At 54.5% G+C, this 14656-nt stretch overlaps 1 protein-coding gene across 1 annotated transcript; it reads left to right on the top strand.

Annotated features, from left to right (window-relative positions):
- The first annotated feature begins 1781 nt into the window (after positions 1 to 1781).
- CYP2E1 (cytochrome P450 family 2 subfamily E member 1) lies at positions 1782 to 12495 on the top strand. Its single transcript, XM_033841794.2, has 9 exons — positions 1782 to 1958; positions 2899 to 3058; positions 5959 to 6108; positions 6405 to 6565; positions 7016 to 7192; positions 8233 to 8374; positions 10229 to 10416; positions 10916 to 11057; positions 11815 to 12495. Exons 1-9 carry the CDS (start codon positions 1782 to 1784, stop codon positions 12003 to 12005), a joined length of 1488 nt encoding a protein of 495 aa, XP_033697685.1. The 3' UTR covers positions 12006 to 12495.
- Positions 12496 to 14656: the final 2161 nt, after the last annotated feature.

The following is a 14656-nucleotide window of genomic DNA, read 5'->3' as shown; positions in this document are numbered from 1 at the left end:
TTGCTAACTAGAGAAAGAAGAAAATCATCCCAATGTGATTGTCTCTTTGCTACAACCAAACAACAATAGACTTGATGGAGAAGTACCCATTCCCGCCAGGCACAAGGCAAGGCCACCTCTGTCATCCCAATTAGTCAACATTGTCCGAGAAGGTGCAGGCAACTGAATAAGATCCAAGACAAATAAAAAGGTCTTTTGCTTCTGCAAAGAAGGACTCAGCAATATCCTTACTCTCCAAAGACATCTGTACCTGCATTTAGAATTTGTTGCTGTTTGGCCCTCCAAGGGCATTTCCACAGAGGACCTAGAATAGTACGGCCTGGCCCCAGACCACCCAGGCTGCACCCCTGTGAGGTCTAGGTTCACCTGCGCCTGCCCTTGGGCCCCTTTGCAGGATGCACACGCTCAGATAAGCTGCCAGGTGTAGTTATTCTCAGCCAACGGGGGCCAGAGGGCCTTCTCTGCCTCAAACGTCTGCTGTCCTCGCGACCGCCAGTCAGGGCTTGAACTGGAGCCCCAGGGAAGGCTGACCCTGCCCAACCCTCAGCACCAGCAAGAGGGACAAACCAAGAAGAAAAATGCCGCGTGGACCCGGATGTCTGTCTGGCAGGCCTGGCAGGGTGGAAGAGGGCAGAGGGGGGTCAAGGTTGCTCAGTCTCCATCCTGCGGAATGCGCCCTGCAGCCCCACACCAGCCCCTGGGAGGAACGAGCAGAGCCCACGCAAGCTGGCAGGGCCTGCCGCCCAGCAGCTCACGGGCACAAAACAGGCCCGAGACTCCTGCCAAGGCCAATGCCCCTACATGGCACAATAAGTTAACAAGTCCAACACCAGTGACATGGCTGCAGGTCTAGACGCAGAAAAATCACATTGCTAGCAAACTGGGTGGGAAAGTGGGTTAAAATTCAGTATGTGGAATGCAGCCTCGGTTTGACATAAATAAATATACAGAAGGTGATTTTTGTGCACAAAGATAAGGTATGTTAAAACATAAAGTCTACCAAAACAGTTCATTGATTTAAACACAATAAAAATCCTAACGTATTTTTTTTTAATTTGAAGAAATGATTCTAAACAGTGATTATCCCCTAATTTTCTACATTAAAAATGTAGTTAAGTTTTTCAAAATTGGTCAACTCTTTTCTTTTTCTTTCTTTTTCTTTCTTTTTCTTTCTTCTACTGAATTTGCCAGTTGATCTGACAAAGTGGAATAAATGTCAGATGCTGCATTTTCCTTCTCTGGCTTATGAATTTGGCTGTTGGTGATTCAGTGCCACTGGGGCTGCTCAGACAAACCTGCTCAGAGGTGAGACCTGCACCAGAAGATCAGGCACTCTGCCATGGAGACTGTCAGCACATAATTGATGTTGCCTTACGTAAATCCTACCCCAAACAAACCCATGTAAACAGGACCGTACTCCTTCTTGTCCAATCAGTGTCAAAGGGAGGACAGGCCATCACCCCGTGTTCTGAGGTGTGGGTTGGTGGAGCTCCCCTGGATGCCGAGTTTACTGACATTGGTGCAGGTGTCAGTAGCCAGTGCTGGCAGAGCCCAGGCGTGGCCAAGTGGGTGCCTGGATGGAGTTCTAAGCGGCAAACACTGAAGGGATCGGCCTTTGAAATGGTGGCCAACAGCAGCTAATAATAAACTAATATCTTGGGCCAGAGGAAAAGGAAGGTGACATTGGTTGGCTGGTCACCCTCCTTCTCAAGGATGCGCTATAAGAGCTGTACCTCTCCCCAGGAGCGTCCGCATGAGTCGGCAGATCCCCGGAAGGCACCATGGCCGCCCTGGGCATCGTGGTCGCCCTGCTGGTGTGGATGGCCACCCTGCTGCTCATCTCCATCTGGAAACACATCTACAGCAGCTGGCAACTGCCCCCTGGCCCTTTCCCACTGCCCATCGTTGGGAACATTTTCCAGTTGGAATTTAAGGATATTCCCAAGTCCTTCACCAGGGTAAGAGAAATATTGTTGGTTTGAGGGAGGAGCATTCAGGAATTAGATGTAATATGTGTGCATTCAATTCACTCTCAGACAAATTGTAATTCGATACCAGCTTGTTATGAGTTCGCTGAATTACCAGTAGCACCCAAGAGTGATATTCAAAATATTTAGCTAGTGTTACAGCTCGGGTATGGAGCTCAGTGGGCCTTGGCCATGGCTGGCCCCGAAGGCCCTTGCTCGAGCGAAGCGTTAACTGCCGTGCTGTCGTTGGGTGGCTTGGCCAGGGCAGTGTGGCCGGGGCTGCTGCTCTTTGTCACTGGGATGCAAGGAGGGACACGCGTTGAGACCAGACGCACACTAGCTGCGCGTCAACCTGCAGCACTCCGTAGCCGCCAAAGAACAGGGGGAAAAGTGAAGTGTTTGACCCCCCCCCACCCACTAAGATTGCTGTGAACAGTGAACGAGCTAACAAATCTAAAAACAAAATGCGTTAATGAGTCTATTAAATGAGCTAGTAAAAGAACGCCACAGGGCACGGAGCCGCTCCGAAGGCGTTGACGAGCTTCCGGCAGAGGAAGACGTGCTCGGGCCTCCGAACAGTATGGCTCCGGGGCCTCCAGCAGCGTCCTGGGGTCCGGGACCTTGACTGGGGACAGCAGACAGGGGTGGGGGTGGGGGTGGGGGGTGGGGCGGATATGGGCAAAGGGGCCTCAGGGGGAACAAGAGGAATCGGCCTTCCCAGTTACTTGTTCCCCGGAGGGAGGGCAGCTAGGCACACCCAGGTGCGCCGTGCGCTGGAGGTGTTCCCGGCAGAAGAAGCCTCTAGGGAGGTCTTCCCCAGATCACTCTGGGTTCTCCTGGTCAACAACAGCGACCTTGGGGGGCACGTTAAAGCGAGGCATGTTCCCCAAGTCCGCGGTGGCTTCACTCCCCGGCCTGGTGGCCTCCGCAGCTGGCAGAGCGTTTCGGCCCGGTGTTCACCCTGTACCTGGGCTCACGGCGCTTCGTGGTCCTGCACGGCTACAAGGCCGTGAAGGAGGTCCTGCTCGACTACAGGAATGAGTTTTCTGGCAGAGGAGAAATCCCCGCGTTCCGGGTGCACCAGGACAAAGGTGCGTCCTACTTGGGGGGGGGGGCGGTGCTTGTGGGGTGGGGAAGATGCTGGGGGGAGGTACCGAGATAACAGTAACAACATGCTAAAGACAGAAAGGTGAAGCGATCCGCAGACAACTCGGGTGAAGGTTGGTGCATTCACTCACTCAGTCATTGCTCTGCACCTTCTGATGGACCCAGAGTGGACAAGACCTGGAGCACCCACCCTCCGGCCAGCAGGACAGACGTGTTCATAGAGAAATAGGACCCAGGGAGCTGCTTCTGACGGCTGGGCCGGGCCTCCCCCCGCAGACCTTCCCGCCTCCCTGGGCCCTCAGTCTCCCCTGGGAGCTCTTTCCAGTCACAGTTTCAACTACTCGTGGGTGTTGGGGCTCCATCCACCGAGGGCCCCTCACCTACGATGGGCACCCCGCTTCTCCATCGAGGGGGCCTCCCGATGTCCTACCTGGGGCTGTTCTTAGACCAGGAAGGGGGTGTTGAGACTTCCCAGTGACCCCGTCTCCCCAGGCTCACCTCTTTCCTCTGCCCCTCCCCCCTCCAGTGTCTCCAGAGCCCCTGAGTTCCCCTCCGGCAGGCGGAGGAGGCCTTGGCGGGGCAGGGGTGGGGTGGGGTCTAACTGGTCTTTATCTGAGTGTTTTCCAGACTCCTGACTTCAGACTCCACCTTCCGCGTCTCCCAGGAGGTCCTGGAGCCTGGGCGGGGGTGCCCCTCCCCCACCTCTGAGCTCTGAAAGCTCCCTGCCCCACCTGCTGTCCTCCAGCCTCACCTGCTTGGCCTTTGTCATTTGCTCCCTGGTGTTTGAGATCCAAAGCAGATGAGAAGGAAACAGTGTCCCACCAACCCAGCAAAACTTGGAAGCCTCTAGCGCTTCCTGAGTCAACTTTGGTGATGAGCCTCTAGAAAACTTTTATTCATTTTATGTAGAATTTTCAAACTGATGTGCTTACAGTTGTATACGGGCTCCTTGCCTTATTTTTCCAGTCTGCATTTCCGAGGTTATATCCTGCCACAACCAATGGCGGTTGATTGTCCCTCTTAGGTATTGTGGGTGGCTTTGTTATTGGGGGCGGCTCAAAGCAAAATTAACCACCCTAATCTTTGTCATTAACACAAGAGGAGACTTACTGGAGGAGAGCCCCAGGAGAGCAGGAGTTCTGGGGCCAGAGAGCTCCATCCTGGCTCTGGGGACCCTTTATCTGCCAGCCCTGGTCCAAGTCATGGGCCCCTGAGAGCAGTCAGGCAGGGGCCAGCATCCACCTCCTGCAGGTGGGACACAAGGGGCTTGCCTGCCTCCTGCCTGAGGGCTCCAAAGTGCTGTTTTTGTATGTCCCACACGGCCCAGGGCTGACCCTGAGCCTCAGCCAGGCCCTGGACCAGGGCTGCATTTGGTCCCCAGGAATAATGACGTGAGCATTGGTGACTACCAGTAGTGTGGAGCAGCGGCTGCGTATTAAAGTGCCAAGGGGGCCGCACCCATCCTTTCAGTCAATCTTCACAAAGCTCTGGGAGAGGAGATTTGTTGCCCCATTTCAGCCTGTTTGGATCCCGAATGATGGTGCGCCTCTGGGTTCTGTCTCTTCCTCTCTCCATCTCTGTGTCTCTCTGACTCTGTCTCTTTCGCTCTCCATCTCTGTCTCTGTCTTTCTGTCTCTGTATCTCTGTCTCCCTCTGTCTCTTCTCACATTTTTCTGTATCTTCCACCTTTTCTTGCTACACAGTTCTTGCCAGAACATTTTAAAATTAACTGCTTCTCTGCCCCTCCCTCCTTAACCACCCCTTCTCCTTATCACATGCCGTTCAGGGTGGTCCCCCAGCGCCTCTCCTCCTGCCTTCCTTCTGGCTTCTCTGGTCCTCAGGACTAGGGGCACAGCCTCTGCTCTGTCCTCTGGCCTCCTCAGCACACGCTCCCTGGTCCCTGCCACCGCTTGCTTGTCTGCCCTGTGCCCTGGGTCAGCAACTTGGAAGGCTGGAGCTGCCCGAGGCCTGGCCGGGCTGACGGCATAGACACCCGCGAGTTTGGAGCGTCCCTCCCCTGGGTTCCCTCTTGGGCTGCTGTGCCACGTACCCAGCATCCACTTGGCCCGTTATGCAGTGCCCCACAGGAATCGGCACCAGGATACCTGAACACAGGACCCTGAACTCAGTGTCACCTGTGCTTTTAACCTGGTGAACGGCACCTGTAAATGGGTCTTCTTGGTGCCCACACACCCATCAGTAGTCATGCTGTCCATCCCCGGGCTTGACTCCATGGCAGCCTCCTTGGGTCACATCCCTATCCTCCCACCCCTGCCTGTGCTTCCCCTGCAGACCGTCCAGGTGTCCCTTTGGGGTAGAATGAAGCCCTCCTCCGCTATACCTCTCAGGTCCAGCCAGACTTCCTTCTGGAATGTCCGGGGCCATGGCTTTCCTCAGGCCTCCACGTGCAGGAGGGAACCAGATCAAGATCTTCCCGGATCCGGAGGTCTCCGTGGTCCGGGGGCCCTGTGACCTCAGATTTTAGTAAGGACTTGCTGTGAAGCCACAGAGTGTGAGCTGAGGTGTCTATAGTGTGAGGGTAAAAAAATCATTGGAAACAGGATGGCTTCAAGGAAATTAGTCAGTAAACAGGAAAGAGGCAGAGGTTTTTCTCAGTGGTCAGGTGTGGTTTCCCTCCTGTGGGGAGGACACAAGGCAGAGTGGGGAAAGCAAGCAGGCTGGTGGTTGCAGAGCTTACAGGGGCAACGGAGAAAGCCAGCCGGCCCCAACGGCTTCTCTCCAAACCCAAGCATCTGTCACTGCGCGGGTCAGTGCGGCCCCTGGTCCCTCCCGCGCAGAGCGCAGCGCAGGGCGCCCATCACTCCTGCCCCTTTCTCCTGAGAGGACAGTTTGCAGTGACAGCCTGCTGCTCCCTCTTCCTTAGGGATTATTTTCAATAATGGACCGACCTGGCAGGACACCCGGCGGTTCTCCCTGACCACCCTCCGTGACTTCGGGATGGGGAAACAGGGCAATGAGCAGCGGATCCAGAGGGAGGCCCAGCTCCTGCTGGGGGCGCTCTGGAAGACCCATGGTGCGTACAGCCTGGCCTGGGCCCCACGACCCCTGGCGACCGAGGCAGCTCCCCACGTTGGCCCCCAGACGCCACTTCACAAGCTGGTTTCCCCTCTAACCCAGGGAGCGGGCGTGGTCATCAAGGGTGCCGCTGGTGTGTCCTGAATAACTGACAAGTGAAGAAAACCCGAGTGGTTCCCAGTCACCACCTCCCGAGAATTCTCACAGTCCTAGGGTGTCTCTTCACAAGCACTGGAAACGGCCCTCCTGCCACACCCACGAGCGAAGCGCCCTGATGGCTCCCCTGTTTTCCAGGCCAGCCCTTCGACCCCACCTTTGTCATCGGCTTCGCGCCCTACAACGTCATCTCCGACATCCTCTTCCACAGACGCGCTGACTACAACGACAGGACGGCCCTGAGGATGCTGAGTCTGTTCAATGAGAACTTCTACCTGCTCAGCACACCCTGGATCCAGGTGAAGCACTTCCCTCCCTCTCGCCTGGTCTGCACCCGGCTTCAGTCGAGGGTTTACAGCAGGGAAAGGATAAGAAGGGGTACTTGTGTGTGCGGACAGACAGGCACACAAGACTAGAGAGCCTGAGCGCTCCTTCGGGACACTTCCACGGGGCCCGCCTTTCCCCCTTGCTAACCGCAGGACACTTACCATTTCACTCTTTAAAATCAGTCCTCACCAGGCACACGGTACCTCTGCCTATGTGCTCGCATTCCCACCACGGAACTCACACGACCTCGTAGAGTGGTGCCCAGAAAGATACTTTCAGCCAAAATATTCTAAACAATACAATAGTGACAGCCATCAGTTCAGGTTTGGAGAAGGTTGTCAGCCTAGTACGCCAAATGCTATTGCATCTGGAAAAAATATATATAGTAAGAAAATTCTCTCCCTCCCTCCCTCTCTCTCTAGCTTTATAATAATTTCTCAGGCTGTATACGTTACCTGCCTGGAAGCCATAGAAAACTAATGAAAAATGTGTCTGAAATAAAAGAGTACGCTCTAGAAGGAGTGAAGGACCACCAGAGGTCGCTGGAGGCCAGCTGCCCCCGAGACTTCACTGACACCATGCTGTTGGAAATGGAGAAGGTACCCTCACAGCTCTCAGCGTCCAGACCAGGCGGAGCCGGGCACTCAGCCGTTGTGAGAGGGTCTGCGGGGGCAGGGCGCATCTTTCAGATTTGTATTATGACCTGCACTGCAGTGTCCACGCCGCCCACATCGTGTACATTCTGATGCTCTTAGTTTTATACAAGTGCACTGGCTTGAGCGTGACCACCACACCTCGACACACGGCCAGCCTTCCTGGCCGCCCTAGGCTCCACTGTACTGTCCACTGTGCCGGCCCACAGGATGGCCTTTCTTGGGGAAGCCATCAGGGGGCTGTGGGACCGGGTGAGTGGGCCCCTCACGTAGGCTCCCTCCAGCCCAGCCTCTTAACCACTTCTGATCAACTGACTAATGACCACATGTCACCTGGGGAGAGGCCCTCGGTGCTCCTCGTTAGCACGTAACCCCCACGTCGTGCACGGACTAAGGGGGCCCGGGCCCTCCCGGCACCACCTCTCTGGCACCCCCCGGGTCGCCCGCCCAGATCAGTCAAGCTTCTCTTCCTTCCTCGGCATCACACGTGGCTCCAGAGGCACACGTGAGCTCCACACCTGCCTCCCGGAAGGCTGCCCTTGGAGTCCGAGAGTCTCTCCTCCCACCCCTCCCACCTCCCACCCTATGCCCAGCTCCCCTGTGACTTCCCTGCCTCCTGGGACCTAAGGCAGCGGCCGTGGGGTGGAATGAGGCCGAGGGCAGCCCTGCAGAAGCCCCACAGCTCAGCCCTGAGCTGCTGGAGGTCGTGGCGCACGGCCAGGGAGAGCCCCACCCCCAGGAGGGCCCTCGGTGCTGTAGAAGGAGCACGGACCCCACAGCCAGGTGAGGGCACAGTCCCACCCGTGGTCGGTTTTCTGGGAGCCTCTGTTCCCTAGCCTTGCAATGGAGACGATGGTGTCTGTGCAGGATGGGCCCCCTGTGGAGCTGGCAGGGCTGCCAGGTGCTCTTCTGCTGAGGGACACAGGGTCTCTTTCTCATCCACCTGAACACCTCCCTGTATTGAGGCCCTATCTCTCACATCGCAGGAAAAACACAGTACAGACCCTGTGTACACTTTGGACAACATTGCTGTGACCGTGGCTGACCTGCTCTTTGCGGGGACAGAGACCACCAGCACCACCCTGAGATACGGGCTCCTGATTCTCATGAAATACCCGGAGGTCGAAGGTAGGGCAAGTAACAGGCAAGGCCACCGGACCATGTGGCCGTCACACCTGCACGGTCAGCCTGGAGCATTTAGGCTTCAGCTTCCCGTCGGCCACACGGGGACTGCTTGTTAACCCTTGCAGCAGTGACACTGGGGTTGCTGGACGAATGCGTTAGGGGCAGTGTTCCCGTACATGACAGGCCCTGGCACTCAGCTCTCCCACACCCACTGGCAAACCCCAGATTGCAGGAAGAAAGCCCAGTGGAGAAACGCCAGGCCAGCTGCATCCACTCCAGGCCATGATCTATTTATGACAGAGAAAAAACGGGCACACCGCCCCTGGGTCAGCCCCAGCCTTCCAGGCAGAGCTGAGAGGCAGGAGGGGGCAGGGGCAAGGCCTCCTGGCGTGTCTCACCTGATTGGAAGAGTGGGGATCAGAGGAGGAACCCCAGGAAAAGCACTGCAAGTCTGCCTGCTGCCCTGGACCCGGCCTTCCCTCCCAGGGCTCCTCCCCAGCACTGGGCCGGGTGGGACCCAGGGTGGATCAGGCATGGCTTTGGGGGCCGCATGCACAGAGCACGAGGCGCTAGAACCACCCGCACGGGCCAGTGGAGGCGACGTGAGCAACGCCACTTATCAACAGGCCAATCAGCGCCAACCTCCAAGGAAAGAGGAGGTAAAGGAGCCATCGCCTGGGGCCAGGGTGCCCTCCCCGGCAGTGCTCAGGCCTGGGCACAGAGCTGGGGAGGGGGGGTCCCCACTGCAAGGAGCCCCTCACCACCCGAGCCATGCTGGCTGCGGTTGTGTGCCAGGTATGGGAATCAGCCCTTTAACACACTGTATTCTTGAGGGCTGATGGAAAGGGCGTGAGGTTATTTTCCCTAGGAATGTGTATATGTGACCTGTCCAGGGTCAGACCTGGTCCGACTCCAAAGCCTTTGCTTTTCTACCTGACAGAAAGGTGATGCGAAAGAGCCGGAAGTCTAGGGCGCGAAGGCTCCACGGGTCTGTGGCAGCTCTGAGGGGGCTTCTGACCGCTCTGTACTATAGGGGAGCCACGGAATCCAAGACTGTTTTAATTATGGATTATGAGGAATTTCCAATACAGAGAAAAAGACAGAAAGGAAATATGACTGACGCCCACACATCCACTGCCAAACTTAACATGTGTTGACAGTTTTCAGTACTGGCCCAGAGCTCTTGGAAAGAAAGCCGGGTGCAGAGCCAGCCCAGGCCCCTCCTCGCCTCCCTGCCTTCCACCCACCCCTAACTCCACATATCCCTGGACTGCCACGTGAGATCCCTGCGCACCACTTCTTATATTTACCATCTAGTAAACATCAGCATACTGTCCCTCTTGTTACACGTGTTTAAAATTGTTACTCGGTTGCCATACTGCGGAAGCTCTGCAGTTCACTCAACAGATTACAAGGCCCACAGGCAACCTCAAACCCACAGAGGCCAAGCGGAGGCTGGCCTGCCGGAGCCTGCTCAGAAACACACGGAGCATGTCAGTTTCCATCCTCCATTCGCCTCCACACTCCTTACAAGCCTGCAACAAACCAGCCTGGGGTAACCATAAACACAGTTTCCCTCCAACTAGAGATCCCCAAGACCCTTTCTTATTCTCTGCTCCTGGCATGACGACCAGAACGGGGCTAGCCATGACCAGCTAAGGTAGTGGAGGCCATGAATAAGTAACTACATAAATGCTGTAGACGGTTCCAGCCTCACTGAGCCTGGTTCTTGCTGACGCACGCGGATGAACTACCCAAGAATCCAAAGCTCCATGAGCATCTACTGGGTATATGGACGGGAGCATGATCGCTGAGCCAGCCTGGAGTCGTGCATTTATTCCATGCATGTCTTCGCAGAGAAACTTCATGAGGAAATTGACAGGGTGATTGGGCCAAGCCGAATCCCTGCCATCAAGGACAGGCTGGATATGCCCTACCTGGATGCCGTGGTGCATGAGATTCAGCGATTCATCGACCTCATTCCCTCCAACCTGTTCCACGAAGCAACCCGGGACACAGTGTTCAGAGGATACGTCATCCCCAAGGTCAGATGTGAGCCTGCAGCGCACCCCCGAGCACCACCCTGCCGATCAGCCGCCGGCCAGGGAACAGGACGGGGACCAAGGACACCTGCTCTAGGCAGAGGCGGCTGAACACTGGGGGCCGGGCCAGCACCCCTACCCTGCAAAGTGCTGCTGCCCCAGCAGGCCTGTGGGGACCTGGTGGCCACAGGAATGGAGGCAGTCTGGGAAGGGGCTCCTCAGATGGTGCCTGGGGTTGAGGTGTGTTCCAGCAGCAGAAAGAGACAACAACAGTAGCACCCAGCCCTGGATGAGTAGGTCAGAGGAGCTACTTCCCTGAAAAGATGAGAGCTCTCATTGCCATTTGGTCGTGACCCCCACCTGCTCTCTGTCTGCCCTCAGGCGAACTCCTTCCCCGGTTGGGAACATACCATCTTGTCTAACGTAACATTCAACCGCTGGCTCCCAGGTGAGCCTGTGTTGTGTCAACTTGACTGACCAAGGCAGCCTCTGTTCCTTCCAGGGCACAGTCATAATTCCGACGCTGGACTCCCTCTTGTATGACAGCCAAGAATTCCCCGAACCAGAGAAGTTTAAGCCAGAGCACTTTCTGAATGAAAATGGAAAGTTCAAGTACAGTGACCATTTCAAGCCATTTTCCGCAGGTAAGAAGAGGTCACGTGTAGCCCCTTCCCGGGGGTTGTCCCTAAGTCCTGCTCTCCGTTCCATGTGTGACCAGCATCGTGCCCCTGATTTCCATCCCCAACATGACCCAAATGTGTTCTTCCCTGTTCAGAGAGGTTAAATGACATCTTTTCACCAGAAGTCCTGGGAATGAGTTGAGATGAGTTCTTTCCTTAGATACTTCACTTCATTCAGTGCTAAAACTCTTCATTTACTAGAACTTAGTGAAAATCTTTCAAAACTATATTACTGACTCTCCATAATTTTAAACAAGGGTTACTAAGCAAATTTTAACGTTTGGTTACCTGGACTCATCGTAGGACCATCTAACCTTTCCAGCCCTTGGCTGCCTTTCCAGGGCCTGCCCTTGGTGTGGGTATGATGGAAGATCTGAAACCAACTCGATAACTTTAACACCAACACGAGAGCTTTGGCTTCCACCTGGGGCCGCTCTTCTTTCCTGTAGGACATCAGGCTGAGCACTGGGCAGGGCCCATTCTCCCAACCTAACACAGGTTCATGAAGCTGAGTCCTGGTGGTTGAGGCTGTGTGAAGGCTGGTCCCTGAGCACACCCGTCGCTGATACTCTTACACTGAAATCCACTCTGGGCTCCCTTTCAACAGACAGATGGGGGTCAACTCTGCTTAGGGTGGCCGTTGACGCACAGCCTCCTCCCACCCAGCTCTGCCCTTGCTGTGTCGCCCAGGGCGGTGTCTTAGTGTTGCTGTCACCTCCAGGAAAGCGGGTGTGTGTTGGAGAAGGCCTGGCTCGCATGGAACTGTTCCTGTTCTTGGCCTCCATCCTGCAGCACTTTAACTTGAAGTCGCCAGTGGACCCCATGGATATCGACCTCAGCCCCATCGCAGTTGGGTTTGCCAAGGTCCCCCCCCATTACAGACTCTGTGTCATTCCCCGCTCACAAGTGTGAGGCACACGTTCTCTGAAGCCCGCGGGTCCCTTGACGCTGGCCTGGAGGCCTCCCGCTTCCCTGTGCCCCTCAGCAAGGCTAGCCAGGGCTCCACAGGGAACCACCTGGGCCAGAGAGGCTGCTTTCCAGGCCAAGCACATTCTTCAGAGAGAATTTGAAGCAAAGTCCATAAAAGATTGTGTCAAACTAATTAAAGTAATTAGAGCAAACTATGACTTAGTTTGTGTTGGAGTTCCTAGAAACCATGATAAGTAAGAACATATCAGTGTGGGTGAAACTGAACTCGTCGGCAAAAGTGGAGCGCCCCAGTCACCAGAGTCAGCATCTCCTGTAAAGGGTTCACAAAAAGGAGCACAGACACTATTTTGCTGTTTGGAAAAAATAAAAATAATATACCTTCGGAGGATTTGTTAGCCATATCCTAAATGCATCCCCTGACATCTTTCCCTAGGCTGTGAAGTATTCCTTTGGGCTCACTAAGAGCATTATCCTGTGCTATATTTTAAGATTAAAATATGTCTGAAAAGTCAGCATAGAGATCTCTTATTATCTCTTAAGTCTTTGTGCCTGGAAGCGGAACTCATAAGGATATGGGGACCCTTGTGCAGAATGAGGCAGAAACGAGGAAATCATTAATCAGCTCCGTGAACTAAACCTCAATGTTGTGAAACAGAAGAAGAATTTGGGACAAGAACCCTGTTCCCACCCAGAGGGCACACACCAGGAAACGCACTGTATGTCCAGACTTCCTGTAAAATGGGCATGTCAGCAGCCCCCCTCCACAGCATAGAGTGTGAGGGCTGAGCGGGTAAGATGCGGAGCTTTGGAACACTGTGCAGCACATAAGCCCCATGTTCCTTAGTAAAGTGAGTAAGTTTTCACAGCCAGCAGTGCAGCATCTTCCAGCTCTCACTGACCCTCCTGCTTCTCACTTATAAGGTCCTGTGATAACATCGCGCTCACCCAGGTAACCCTGGAATCCCTCCCCTTCTCAGGATCCTTACCCTATCACATATGCAAAGTCCCACCTACCACGTTAGGTAACATATCCACAGATTAGAAAGAAGGAAGGGGTGTCGGGTCCCAAGCAAATCCAAAACCTAGCGAGCAAATGACAAGACCTTAAAGCCTGGGAATGATCCTCTTTGCATCATTGAAAGTCAGGCCACACTTGCAGTTCATTTTAAAAGCCAAGCATCCCCTGACATCAGACAAAAATGACGAAAACTAGAACAGGGCCCGCAAACCCCACTCTCTGTCCTACTTGACACGGCCTTTAAGATCTTCAGCGACAGGGAGGAAATTTCCAGGAATAGGTGAGAACTAAGAGAGGAGGAAAAATTAAAGCGACACACGCTCTAATACATGGCCGTTGCCACTGCTCAGCCCCCCAACAGGGACCGACAGGAATCCCCTCTGCTTCTCAGAGACCACCGCTGCCCTGCTACCAGTGCAGTCAGCAGGGGCACACTGTCAGGAAATGCTGCACCCTGCCACCCCATACCCCATGCCCTTACTGTCACCAAAAGGGCCATTGGAAAAGGAGTTGTCCCTCCCATCCTCAAGCGGGTAGGCCAACACCATGACCACCCAACACCCAGGGTATTTCAGGTCCCTGCCCCCTGGGCCAAAGTCAAGGCCAGTTTCCCCTGTCGGTGGTAAATGGCCATCAGGAACGAGAAGCGGACTGTGCTCTGGATCTGGGGCTCCTGGGTGCGGACGACTGAAGGTGCCTGGGGCTCAACCTCCAGGCCCCTACGTTCCCCATAAGACCGGAGGAGCCCCAGGTAACCCTGGATGTGGCAGGGGCTCCTATCAGTGTCTGACTGACACTGGGGCTACTTATTCAGCTCTGACCTCCTTCTCTGCTCCCACTCGCTGTTCCTCGATCCTCCCAACGGGGATAGATGGACAACCCTCTTATGGCCACTTTACACCTCCCTCACCCCGTCTCTTGAAAATGCTTTATTCACACACTCTTTCCTAGTCCTCCCGGCCTGTCCCACACCTCTGCTAGGCTGGGAGCTTTTAACAAAACTTAAAGCTACTTTATCATTTACACCAGTAAATATGGCCCTAACAGCCACCACGAAGACTACTCTAGCTAAAGTCCCACCCCATCCCCAAGTTGTCCCTAACAGAACCACAATTTTTGGTTCCAACCCTCAAATATTAAGCAAGAAGACTGCAAAAATCTGAAGACACCTGAGGATTATGACATAGGGTGGAACCTTACTATTCCTTCTTTCAACTGGGCTTAAAACTTTTCCTCTCATCCCTCAAAGGTTGCTTGCCTCTCTCCTTTAGCTGGAATGACTTTAGCTACTACCTGTGAGGGCATAGAACATTCCCGCACCCATTTAGGAAAACCCTACTTCAACATCACCTTAGACGTCTGCCTAGCCCCTACAAATCGCACCTGTTTCCTTTGCGGACCCAATGCCTATTTATGCCTTCCAGCCAACTGGACGGGGGACCTGTACCCTTGCATACATTATTCCTAATCTTATCCTTATAAATGACAGCACCCCACTTCCCTTATACTCTCAATCACGTAAACAAAAGCGGGCACCTCTCACTGTAATATCAGTCCTAGAGATTATTGTTGGGATAGAAACAGGCTCATCTGGACTTTTAAACTTTATTTTCAC

This window comes from Tursiops truncatus, chromosome 16 (genome assembly GCF_011762595.2).
Source record: "Tursiops truncatus isolate mTurTru1 chromosome 16, mTurTru1.mat.Y, whole genome shotgun sequence".
Taxonomy (NCBI): Eukaryota; Metazoa; Chordata; class Mammalia; order Artiodactyla; family Delphinidae; genus Tursiops; species Tursiops truncatus.
Note: the sequence above shows the minus strand (reverse complement) of the source record. Positions and strands in the feature narration are given on the sequence as shown.

Bases quoted from the DNA above. Each gene is read 5' to 3' on its own strand.
- CYP2E1 (XM_033841794.2), top strand. From the start codon at position 1,782: ATGGCCGCCCTGGGCATCGTGGTCGCCCTGCTGGTGTGGATGGCCACC. The intron at 1,959-2,898 runs GTAAGAGAAATA...TGGCCTCCGCAG, and splicing joins TTCCCAAGTCCTTCACCAGG to CTGGCAGAGCGTTTCGGCCC. The intron at 7,193-8,232 runs GTACCCTCACAG...CTCACATCGCAG, and splicing joins TGCTGTTGGAAATGGAGAAG to GAAAAACACAGTACAGACCC.